The sequence below is a fragment of the Heterocephalus glaber genome, unplaced genomic scaffold, assembly GCF_053883595.1.
Source record: "Heterocephalus glaber isolate CG9 unplaced genomic scaffold, H.glaber_assembly_v1.0 deba00000809, whole genome shotgun sequence".
Classification (NCBI taxonomy): domain Eukaryota; kingdom Metazoa; phylum Chordata; class Mammalia; order Rodentia; family Bathyergidae; genus Heterocephalus; species Heterocephalus glaber.
Genome location: NW_028258163.1, coordinates 2,241,881 through 2,254,198, shown reverse-complemented (window position 1 = coordinate 2,254,198; position 12,318 = coordinate 2,241,881). Strand labels below are relative to the sequence as shown.

The following is a 12,318-nucleotide window of genomic DNA, read 5'->3' as shown; positions in this document are numbered from 1 at the left end:
GAGAATATCCCATGTTTAGCTGAGAAGAATGTGTATTCTTATGTTGTGGGGTGGAACACTGTAGACATCTATCTACTAAGTCCATCTGTTCAAATGTTTGGTTCAGTTATAATATTTCATTTTTTTTTTTGTCTAGTTGATCTATTTGTGACAGTGGGGTACTGAGGTCCCCCATTACAATGGTATTAGTGCTTATTTGATTTTTTTCATGTCCATTAATATTTCTTTTATATAGTTGGTTGCACTGCTATTTTGTGCATATTTATTTTATTTATTTATTTATTTATTTATTTATTTATTTATTTATTTATTTATTTATTTGTACTGGGGATCGAACTCAGGACCTTGCACTTGTGAGGCCGCCGGCGGAACCACTGAGCTAAATCCCCAGCCCCTTATGCATATATATTTATGGTTGTTTTGTCTTCCCCTTGGATTGTTTCCTTTACAAGGATATAGTGACCTTCTTTGTCTCTCTTTGTTTTTTTTGGTACTCGGGATCAAACGTGGGACCTTGCCCTTGCAAGGCAGACGGCAGCACCCTTGAGCTAAACCCCTGGCCCTACTTTGTCTCTCTTAATCAGTCTTGGCATGAAATCCACTTTGTCTCTAAATAGAATTAGCTACCCCTGGTTTTTTTCCAGGTTCCTGGCACATGGAGTATTGTTTTCCATCCTTTAACTTTCAGTCTGTGAATTGCTTTTTGAAGTAAATATGTTTCTTGTATGCAGCACATTTTTGGATCTTGCTTCTTGATCCATTCTGTCAGTCTGTTTCTTTTGATTGGTGAATTGAGACCATGAACAGTGATGATTGTAACTGTTATATATTGACATCCTTTTCATGTTATTTTCCTATTGTTGGCTTCGCATTTTCTCCCCTCTGTTTAATATTTTGCCTTGCCTGTTGGATTCACTCTTTTTTTTTTTTGGTGCCAGAGATCGAACTCAGGACCTTGCACTTGTGAGGTGGTGGCACCACTGAGCTAAATCCCTAGCCCTGAATTCATTCTTTTGGGGTTCATGGGTTGTAATCCTCATTATCTCTTTCTAGAATATCCTTCAGAATGTGTTGGAGTGCTGATTTGGCATTCATGAATTTCCTCAGGTGTTTGTTGTCATGGAAGTATTTTATTTCTCCATTGATTTTGAAAGATAACTTTGCCAGGTACGTCAATATTGGTTGGAGGTTATTTTCTTTTAGGGCTTGGAAAACTTCACTCCAAGCTCTCCTTGACCTGAGGGCTTGTGTTGACAAGTCTGCTGTGATTTTACACTTGATCTTAGCCAAAAGGCCGAGAAGCAGTAAGTCTGCTGTGATTCTGATGGGCTTCCCTTTGTAGATGATTTGTTTCTTTTCTCTAACAGATTTTAATATTCTGTTTTATGTTGAATTTCTGGAATCTTGACTATTATATGCCTTGGTGTAGTTTTTTTTATTATGGTTAATTGGAGTTGTATATGCCTCACTTTTCTATATGTCAAATCCTTTTAGCCTGTTTGGAAAGTTTTGTATTACTTTTGTGAACATTTTTTTTTTTTAATGTCATTTGCACTGTCTCCTGCTTTTTCATTGACTCTGCTCAAGCTTATGGTATTCTTTGCATTGTGTAGCAGCTGCTGGATTGATTTCCCTTGCTATTTTTAATAAATCTCTCTTTTCATGATTGTTAACCAGAATCCTGTCTTCTATACCTAATATTTTTTCCTCACATTGACTCATTCTGCTGTGTATACTTTCAATGGAGTGTTTATCTCCTGGATATCTGTTTGAACCTGTTTCATAGATTCCATTTCCTTCCTGTGCTGGGTGTGCATGGTTTCCGTCATGTTCCTGAGCTCCTCTAATTTTTAAATCTGTATGTGCTCTAGAGTCACTAAGCATGTCTTTCATTGTGGTCACTAGTTATCTGAGAAATTATTTCTGATTCAGCTTTTTGTAGAGGCTCATTCATCTGCTTTGTTACTTCTGCTGTTACTACTTGAAAGAGTCCAAGGTGACTTTTGGATTGTTCCAGCTCATTACCCCCTCGGTTTGCCTTTAGTGAATTAGAAGTCTGGGTTTGCATCTTGTTTAAGTGTGCTCTCATTTTCTTTGTGTGTTTTTTTTTTTTTTAAGTTTAATTCCTGGGCTAATGCATGTAGATATCTTATGGTGACTTTATTGCTAGTATTTAGAACCCTTAGGAAATGATTGCTTCTCAGAGGTGTCTTCCAGGTGTAGCCGGCCTTTGGGTTTTGAGTCTGTTGCAGAATCCTACGTCTTCAGTTTATTGGAGATGAGAATTTTCTGCCTACTTGCCCCAGCCCTTGGTTCTTTGGCAGTGGCCTGTAGTATTTTTTCAGACCCTTAGGCAGTCTCAGTCTTGGTATACCAGGAAGGACAACTGATTAGCTCAGTTATGTCACCTTGGCCAAAGTGATGAGCAAAAATAACATCAAACAGAGCCTAAAAATGACAAACTGTGGCAACTATTTTTTTTTTGTTTTGATACCAGGGATTGAACTCTGGTCCTTGCACTTGTAGGGCAGGCGCCAGAACCACTGAGCTAAATCCCTGGCCCTGTGGTAACTACTAATTTGCTATCTTTAACTAGATTTGTGTTATATAACAAAATCTAAAACAAACCAGAAATATATTAGCAGTGAATAAGCCCTCACTATAGCAAATTTACCCTCAGGGAAGAAAATATAAAAGGGGTTAGTGGGGAGAAATAGACGAGATTAGAAACAAGGCTAGAGGACAAAGGAAGATCATACAAACTGGGAAAGTGGTGAAGAAGACAGGAGAGAGAGAGAAGGAAGAAATAAAAACAAGAATAAAACAAAACAAAAAAACCTAGAAACGAAAAAAAAAAAACACCTAGAAACTATTCACACTATATAAAAATAAGAACAAACAGCTGGGGATTTAGCTCAGTGGTTCTGCTGCCTGTCTCGCAAGCACAAGGACCCAAGTTCGATCCCCGGTACAAAAAAAAAAAAAGAACAAACAAAAAACAAAAGAGACAAATGAAAAAAAGAAAAGAAAAAAATTCTTTAAATGTCCATTTCAAGGCATGTGTTTGTCACTGCTAGGCAATGTGGGTAGACAGAGTCTAGATCTGAGTTGATTAATCCCAGTGAGCCAGCGGTAGCTTTATAGTGGTATAGTGGATAATCCCAGCAAGTGTAGGATAATCCCCTACACTTTTAGTTCTACTGAAGTTTAGGCTGCATCCTGGCTGTGAGGCTGGAAATGGACCTATGGAGCCTGCAACAGTCTGTGATCCCCCTCACTGGCTCAAACTGAGCTCCATGACTTCCTGCGTGTTTGAACTCACACTGACACTGGAAGGTACTAGATGGAGCTGGTCTGCAGCTGTTCTGTGAGCTCAGTTGGCCCCTCTCCAAGATGGTTACTGGCATATTGCTCTCTCCTGAGGGATGTCCAAACCCCAACAACTCACCAACCACTGCAGTCTGCTATGTCCACCACTCTGATGTACTGGTGGGTTTCTCTATGGAGGTCTCTAGGGTTGCCAGTAGTCACAGTTCGTCTGCAGGTTTCAGTTGCCCTTCCCATGCAGCAAGTCTAGGAAGGTGCTGCCACCTGTTACATCCTCCTCCTCTGTTGGAGACTCTCTGCACTCTCTTTGTGGGCTTCAGTTCTTGCTAGAGGGCTGGGGATTTAGCTCAGTGGTTCTGCTGCCTGCTTCCCAAGCGGAAGGTCCTGAGTTTGATCCCCGGTACCCCTCCAAAAAAACCAAAACCAAAACCAAACAATTCTTGCTTGAGATCCTTCCTGGGTCCCAGGGACCCCATTTCCCTCCTCCTTCTCTTCCTCACATTGCTTTATTTCAGTGTCTGGACAGCAGACCTTGGAGAGGCCATCTCTCTGCTGCTCACCGTTCCACCATCTTCCTGGAAGTCTCCACAAGATGGTTGCAGTATTGAAAGTGTACAGGCTTTTTTTCTGTCATTCCCAAACAATGTAATAACTATTTGCATAATCCCTTTTCTCCTTGCTGAGACAAAATACCTGACTCCCATAAGTTAAAGGAGGAAAAGTTTAAGCTCAGTTTGTAGAAATTTCAGTCCATAGTCAGCTGGCTCCATGCCAGGGTGGCATAGCCAGAGGGGCATCACAGAGGAGGAGAAACAGTTCATGGTGTGGCAGGCAGAAGACAGTAATCAGCAAGCCTGCTTTCTTTGTGTCCCTTTACCATCCAGGCTATAAGCCTATTGATTGGTGCCAACCACATCCAGGGTAGGACTTCCCATAACCCACCCCCAGAACAATCCTATACCAGTCAGTGGACCAATCAGTTATCACACTGTTAATCCACATCCATGCACCCTAAATATAGCCACCTCTGAAAAGCCTCACCTGTGAGCACATGGGGCATTGGGACATCTAGATACAAGCCATAACAGTGTTTACATGGACCAATATTAGATATTATAAATCTAGAGATAACTTACAGGTTATAGGAGGATATAGTTTTCATGGGTTATATAGAAATACTGTGACATTTTATTTAAGAGATTTGAGTATCTCAGGTCTTACTTTATTTTATTTTATTTTTTTGAGACAGGGTATCACTATGTAATTCAGGCTGACCTTGAACTCACTATGTAGTCTAGGCTGACCTCAAACTCTTGGTGATCCTCCTGCCTTAGCCTCCTGAGTGCTGGGATTACAGGTGTGTACCACCATACCTGGCTCAAGAATGTTTTGAAATTTGCAGAATAGTATACATTTTCACTGATTAAATTTATTCTTAAGTACTTTGTTCCTTTTGGTGCTATTATTTTTTTATAGCAAAACATTTATTGGTACATTTTAGGCATACATAATGATAACACTCATCATAGGGAATTTGCAGTTTTGGTGCTATTATAAAGTGGAATTATTTTAACTTCATTTTTGGTTTGTAACTAATTTGTATATATGGATCTTGTTTTGTATATTGCTGCTGAACACTCTAGTAGTATTTTAGTAAATTCCTTGGGATACCCTGTAACAGGATCATATCATCTGCCTTTTTTTCTTGTTTTCTTACCTAACTGCCTTGTCTAGACTCTGGCCTAGTGTATGGGAGGGATAAGAGCAACACCTTTTCTGTCCTGACTGCAGGAGGAAAGCGTGCAGTCTGGCACTGTTAAGTAGGATGTTAGCTGAGTTTCCCATAGCTGCCCTTTATCAACCTGAGGAAATTCCCCTTTTTTCCCCTCATTTGTTGAGTGTAGTTTTTAACTGGAAATGGGTATTGGGCTTATTTTTTCTATGTCTGTTGTGATGATCATGTGGAGTTTTTCCCTTATTATAGTATATTACATTGAGTTTTGTGTGTTGAACCATTTGGTTATGATTTGTAATCTTGATATAGTGCTAGGTTCAGTTCACTAGTATTTTTTTGAGAAATTTTGTAATATATTGCTAAAGATACTGGTCAGTAATTTATTTGTAATCTCTGGTTTTTGTGTCAAGATAATTTTGGCCTTGTAGGACAAGTTGGCAAGTGTTTTCTTCTGGTTTTTGGAAGAGTCAGTATTCTTAGTTTGGCAGATTTCACCATCTTGTCTTGAGGTTTTCTTTGTGGGAATTTTTTATTACTAATTTGAAATCTTGTTAAATGTCTGCTCAGATTTTCTGTTTCTTCTTATGTCAGTGTTGATAGCTTGTATCCTTCTAGAAATTTGTCCATTTCATCTAAGTCATCCAATTTGTTGGCATACATCTATTCATAGAATTCATTTTTATTTCTTTTCACTGATCTATTTAAAGCTAAAATTTTTCATTTGATCATTCAGCTATATCCCATAGGTTTGCTTGTTTGTTGTTGAATGTGTTTGTTTTGGTGGTACTGGAGATTGAACCCAGGACCTTTGCACTGAGCTACATCCTTGTTTTGAGACAGACTCTCACTAAGCCATTGTGTTGCCCAAGTTGGGCTTGAACTTGACTCCTGCCTCACCCCTCCCAGAGCTGGAATTACAGGCGTGTACTACCATGCCAGGTTAACAATTTTATTATTATAAAGATACATATTGTTTATCGTATTTATTAAGATGTCTATTTATTATAATTTCCCACTGTGACTTTGTCATATTCTCTTACAGTGTTACACTTTCCCCACCCTCAACATACCTTTGATTCACAAAGCATAGAAGACTTATTTTGGCATGATTTATAGAGGTTCTGATGTAGTCTGTTTTGTCTTAGCAATATTTATTGAGTAATTCATGATTATACTTGGAAGGCATCATTTTGGCACTGGGAACAGATCAGATCACCTAGGAACAAGTTGATGACGAAGGTCGTGTGGTAACTGCCTGCTGGGGCTGTGTCATGGACCCAGAGGATCAGCCCCATTTGGTTCCACATTAGGACTGGCCCAGCAGCTGCTTCTGGAGCAGGGGCCAGGGCTTCACCTTTGCAGGGCACAGTGCTTTTCCTCTCCTTCCCATCTTCCACTTTGGCTGTATGACCCACACCACCTCTCACCCCAAGCCATGGCCTTACTTCTGTTGCTGAGGTGGTGCAGAGTGCCTCCCACCCACCATCCCACTCATTCTGTCTGATCCCGATGGGAATTCTGAAAGTGGCCTGGCGGGCAAAGATGTGTTGTTCCAGGACTGATTTCTATTGCTTGTGACCTCTTGGGGGCATCTGGCCAGCAGGGAGGATCTGTAAATTGAGGCATCACAAGGAAGTACCTCCTCATTGGCTCTCTTGCCCTGACCATGTTCTGTTCCACAGAGGGACTTGAACTTGCTTGATTCCAGAGACACTAGGATTGGGGATGGGCGGAGCTGTTCAGCAGTGAGGAGCAGTCACCCGTATCTGGCCAGATCTGCCCCGAAGAGCTCAGCCTACAGTGAGTGGTGGGCAGGTGGGATATAAATCCTGGTTTGGGACTCGAGAGTCACTGGCCTGAGGGTATCAACCCTCGTGTCTGTGTCCCTGCAGAGAGCTGTCACTGTCCTGAGGTCCTGTATTCAGTGCAGTCTCAAAGCCTCCACCTGTTTCTTGCAGGCTGCAGAGGCTCCCTGGGCAGTTGCTGCTGTTCCCTATCCAGTCTGTCTAGCTTGGGGACCTGCTTCTCCTCCTCCTACCAAGATCTGGCCAAGCACATCGTGGACACTTCTATGGCTGATGTAACTGCCCACCTCTTCCTCACCACTGCGTTACCCAGACCTCTGCAGGGGGAGGGAAGGGGAGGGGTGGGAGGAGCTGCACAGATCAGGGGCACCAGGGCTGTGGTGTCCTCCGTGGCTCTGTCTTGAGAAATGGGGCATTCACTGACCTAGGGGCCTGGTGTGCATGCTGCCTGCTCATTTAGTATGGCCCCTGTGTCCCCAGGTAATGGCTGCCTGTTCAGATAATCTGCACAACCTCTTCAGCCGCCAGGCAACATCTGGCTGGAAGTAAGTCCCTTCTAAGTGTCTGAGTTCCACCCTTGTCTTGCTTGTCTTCTCTTCCTCTCCCCTTCTTTGCCCAGCTTCCCAGGATCCCAAACTCTGAGCTCCCCCTCTCTGCCTTGGAATCCATTGTTTTGTTTTTCTGGTCCTGGGGATTAAGCCCAGAGCCTCCACCCTGGGCTACATTCCCACCCCTTTGTAAAAGTTTTAGACAAGGTCTCACTATGTCACTAAATTGACTGGGCTGAGCTCAAACTTGTGATGTTCCGCCTCAGCCTCTCAAAGTTCTGGAATAACAGGTATGCACCACCATGCTTAGCTGGAACCATTTTTTTTAAAACCTCTTCCTCTTCTGATCCTTGGTGTCCTCCAGGTATCAAGGTGAGGAGCAGGAGGTGCAGCTTTACTACAAGGAGTTTTCTTCTACTCGGCATGGCTTCCTGGGGGCAGGTGTGGTGGCCCAGCCTCTGTCTCAGGTGTGGGCAGCTGTGAGCGACCCGACCCTGTGGCCCCTGTATCATAAGCCTGTCCAGACAGCAAGGCTGCATCAGCGGGTGACCAACAGTATCAGCCTGGGTGAGCCCGGAGGAGGGAGGCCTCTGGGGGCCGGGTTTCTGATGTGTGCAGTGGGCTCTGGCTGGGGACTGGGTGGAGGGTGGAGGCAGCCCACTTCTCAGGCTACCCTAGAGTGCTCAGTCTTGCTTTTGTTAGGTGTCAAGTCAGGGAATAAAGAAGGTTGTAGGCAGAAAGGACTCAGGAGGTCTGCCCGCAGCTCCTGACTGCCTTGCCCTGCCTCTCCAGTGTACCTGGTGTGCAATGCCTCCCTGTGCGTGCTGAAGCAGCCACGGGATTTCTGTTGTGTCTGCGTGGAAGCCAAAGAGGTGCCTGCCTCACTAGTGGTAAAGGTGTCGGGAGAATGTGGGCTGGAGTGCTGTGAGAAGCAGCATGGGCACTGGGTCCTATGTGGGAAGGAGAGCACACTGGGGCTGGGGCCAGGGCAGGGGCAGCTTGGAGGCTAGCCCAGCATTGCCTCCACCATGCTCACTGTAATGAGCCTGTCCCTCGACCCCCATCTCTGTCCACAGGGGCACCTGTCTGTCATGGCGGCTCAGTCTGTGTATGACACGTCCATGCCAAGACCCAGCAGAAAAATAGTCCGTGGGGAGATCTTACCCAGTGCTTGGATCCTGCAGCCTGTCACTGTGGAAGGGAAGGAAATGACCAGAGTCGTCTACTTGGCCCAGGTGATACTGGCTTCACAGGACATGTTGGGATCTCTGTCCTTTTAGGCAGTGCCCTTCAGTGGCTAGGCCCTTTGCCTGATAGCTGGAGCCTCCAGGCTTCTGGGGCACGCAGTGGGGAGTGAGAGGGGGAGAGTGAGATAGTCTGCCAGCCTTTCTGGTATTGCTAGTACCTGCATCCTGTGGCTGACTCCAGGGTCCTTAGACTGTAGATGAATCATTGCAAGTAAGAGCAGCAGCCTCTAAGCTGGGTGCAGTGGTGCACACCTGTAATCCCAGCACTCAGGAAGTTGCAGCAGGAGGATCTCGAGTTCAAGGCCAGCCTGGACAATTTAGTGAGACCTTGTCTCACTCCCTCCCCTACAAAATAGAAACCTTGGCAGAGCAGAATCACCCTTCATCCATTGTATTGGGCTCTCCACTTTCAGTCTCGTGACTCAAGGTTTGTCATTGGGAAATGAGAGCTGATGCTAAGCTCTAGCAGCAGAGCCCGGGGCTTGTAGACACCAGGCTAGTGGGGTCTGGTACACCTCCCATTGCCCCGGCCAGGGCAGCTGTAGGGATGGGAATGCCCTGGCACCTTCAGGTCTGTTTCCACCTCAAACTCTTCCTGCTTGCTTTCAGGTAGAACTGGGTGCTCCAGGCTTCCCCCCTCATCTCCTGAGCTCCCTTATCAAACAGCAGCCCCTGATTGTGGCCAAGCTGGCTTCCTTCCTTGGCAGCTAGTGTTGCACGTCAAGATAGTGCTGCTGAGCTGATGCCACAGCCCTGAGGTGAGAGGCTTCCTGTGGTGGCCAGCTTCACAGATGGCACTAGCCCAGAGTTGCCAGTAAGGCTGGGTCAGTCCTTGATCACCTCTGGCACCTCTGCATTGAGCAGCCTGGTTTCCTGGTCCTGGCTGTCCAGAGAATGAAGCTCAACTCATCTTTTGGATTTCCCACCTTGATTTTGGTTTCTGGGACTTGGCCATCAGAGCTGGGGAACTTCGGTGCTTTGGTGAGGTGCCTCCTTATTCTTGCCCTGGGCTCTGGAAGAACTGGCATGAAGTGAGCAGCCACTGGCCAGGACTCTACTCTCCATCTGCCTTCCTCCCTTCCAGCAGGCAGCTGCCAGGTGGGGGAATCAGAACCAAAGCAGAAAGAGGGCTTTTAAAAAACAGCTGCCCAAACCAGAATGCTAATTCAGAATCTTTTCTCCCTGTTGGATTTTTGCAAAGTGCTTTACTATTTATTCATTTTGCCTTTTCTTCCGTTTCCTTTCCTCCCGGAGGAAGGACATGTGGATCTTTGGGAGAGCCAGGGGCATCAGGGGAGAAATGGGCTGGACAGATCTGGGGTAGGGCTTGGGGCTGCCTCTTTGAGGAGCAGTGGGAGTGGCTGCTTCAGTTTCAGACTAAAAACTGAACTCTGAAGATTGGAAAGGAGGTGCAGACAGAGGAGATAAAGGAACTGTCAGGAGGGAGCTGCTCTGGCCCTGCCTCTGCTAAGACAGGGTGGAGGTGAGTTTGTGCTGATTCTGTTTCCCTGAAGTAATGATGGGGGAGACTGCAAATCTCAGTCATATGGGGACTCACTGGATGTGGGCAGAAAGGGTCAATCTCTGCAGTGCAGCAAGGATTTCTGCTTCTGAGAATGTTCTCAGGGCTTTCTTTTTCTCTTACCTCAGATTAAGTTATTTATTTATCATTGAAAGTTTTTAAAACTTGGTTTTAAACTTTTTTCTGATTTTTTGGTTACACTTGATAAAATTAATGCCCTACTTGTATGTTGCCATCTCTTCATATAAATCTCTTTACTAAGACTGTTGACCAGCAAGATCAGAATGTCGGTAAATCTAAAGTCCCATTTGTACTTGTGGGAAGGTGGTCCATCATTTGAGCCTGGCAGGATTTGGCCTGTCTCATGGCCCACACTCCTGCAGTGCAGCTCGCCTGTGTACTGCCTACTTCCCCTTAGTGCAGAGCCACTTCGCAGTCAAAAGCAAGCAGGCTTCTTGCTCAGGCCCACATGAAAGAGTAAGCAGACACCTTAAAGCTGGAGGAGGCTGAGGCATAGACCCAAATGAAAGGACAGCTCATGGTGACATCGTTTCCCTTCCATCCCAGCCTGAGTCAGCAGTGTGAGTACAGCCAGCCCTCACCTGTGTTCATCTGTGCCCTCAACCAACACAGATTGGAAATATTGGAGGGAAACTGTCATTATTTTCTAACAGTACAGGATAACATCTATTTACACACAGCCTACCTTGTAGTAGGTATTATAGGGGTTTTTTTTTGGTACCAGGTATCAAACTCCAGACCTTGTACTTGCGAGGCAGGCGGTGGCACCACTGAGCTAAATCCCTGGCCCTGTAGTAGGTATTATAAGTAATCTAGAAATGACTCATACAATACAGGAGGAAAAAAGAAAAGTATAGAGGAGGATGGTTGTAAGTCACTTGCAAATATTGTGCCATTTTATGTAGGGAGTCTCAGAACCAGCCCTCAAAGTTAGTGAAGGCTGGTTGGATTGAAGGTCATTTTGTAGCAAATCACAAGTGACCATTCAGCTAAATGCAAAACTGGATTTTGGATTACATGAGTGGTTCTTAAACTTTGGCATTCAACAGAATCACTTACAGGCCTTCTTACACTCTGGGCTGGGCACCACCGACCCCTCAGTGAGCTGGGGAGAGGCCGATCTGGATCTCCAGGAAGTCCCGGTGATGCTGAGGCTGATGGTCTAGGGGCTGCTTTGAAAACTACTGGTCTAGCCAATTCAAGAATGCAGATCTATAGGAAGGAATCTGACCTCCTCACTGGTTCAATAGTTTCCTATCTCCACAACCCTTAGAGTAGACCAGTAGATGAAGTGTTTCTTTCATTGCGACCATACAGGCACCCCAAAAACCTGGTTTTAACTCAGTGGCCTTTACACGCCCAGCATCCTTGGGGGCTTCAGGCTTCCCTGAGCACATCAAAAAGTGGCTGTAAGCCTGTTTACTCTCAGCAGGGCTTGGCTTTGCTGTGGTTTAAACATATCATTATGCTCGGCACTGGGCACAGAAAGCAAAAACACAAGCCTGGCACGATGATGCACACCTGTAATCCCAGCACTCCAGAGGCTGAGGCAGGAGGATCACTTTGAGTTAAAGGCCAGCCTGGGCTACTGAATTCACTATGAAGCCCAGGCTGTCTCAGACTTGTGGCACCAATCCTTCTGCCTCACTCAGACTCCCAACTGCTGAGATTACAGTGTGTGCTACCACACCCGGCATGAAAAACACATTCCTTAAAACTTTTTTGAGGGCTGGGCATGTAACTCAGTGGCACTGCATGTGCCTAGTGTAAAGGCTTGGGTTCAGTCCCCGGGACAAACTTGATTATAAGGCATTCAGAACAAATTGGATTTGAAGGACAAAGATAAAGGCTTTTGACAATGAAGAGATTCAGCAAAAAGGTTCAGATGCAGAAATTTTAAAGGAGTGGCATGGACTGACTGGTGGGCCGTAGTGAGTAGGGAGAAGTGTGACTGAGAAACTGTCCTCTCTCTGGCTTGCTGTGGTCGCATGGGGAGATCTGTCTGGTCCCCAGAAATCTGGGTCAGGGACCTTTCTGACAACTAGGAATTTTTTTCCCCTAAGAAATGTTGCATACACAGATTTTGCAAGCCACTTAAAAGAGCTTCAACTGA

The 12,318-nt window shown here is 45.2% G+C and overlaps 1 protein-coding gene across 14 annotated transcripts in view; it reads left to right on the top strand.

The window, feature by feature from the left end:
• Stard9 (StAR related lipid transfer domain containing 9) overlaps positions 1 to 12,318 on the top strand; it is a 170,109-nt gene that overhangs the window by 123,146 nt on the left and 34,645 nt on the right. For 12 of the 14 annotated variants that reach the window (XR_015449741.1, XM_087207348.1, XM_021241909.2 and 9 more), the window contains 6 exons: positions 6,745 to 6,862; positions 7,021 to 7,142; positions 7,348 to 7,412; positions 7,780 to 7,982; positions 8,208 to 8,287; positions 8,492 to 8,650. Coding sequence is in view for 12 of the 14 variants with exons in the window: in XM_087207348.1 (XP_087063474.1) it covers positions 6,745 to 6,862; positions 7,021 to 7,142; positions 7,348 to 7,412; positions 7,780 to 7,982; positions 8,208 to 8,287; positions 8,492 to 8,650 (747 nt within the window). In the remaining 2 variants the exon portion in view is untranslated. Of the gene's footprint in view, positions 1 to 6,744; positions 6,863 to 7,020; positions 7,143 to 7,347; positions 7,413 to 7,779; positions 7,983 to 8,207; positions 8,288 to 8,491; positions 8,651 to 9,271; positions 10,455 to 12,318 lie in introns of those variants that run through there. The other 2 variants (XM_021241907.2, XR_015449742.1) reach the window with 2 other exon arrangements.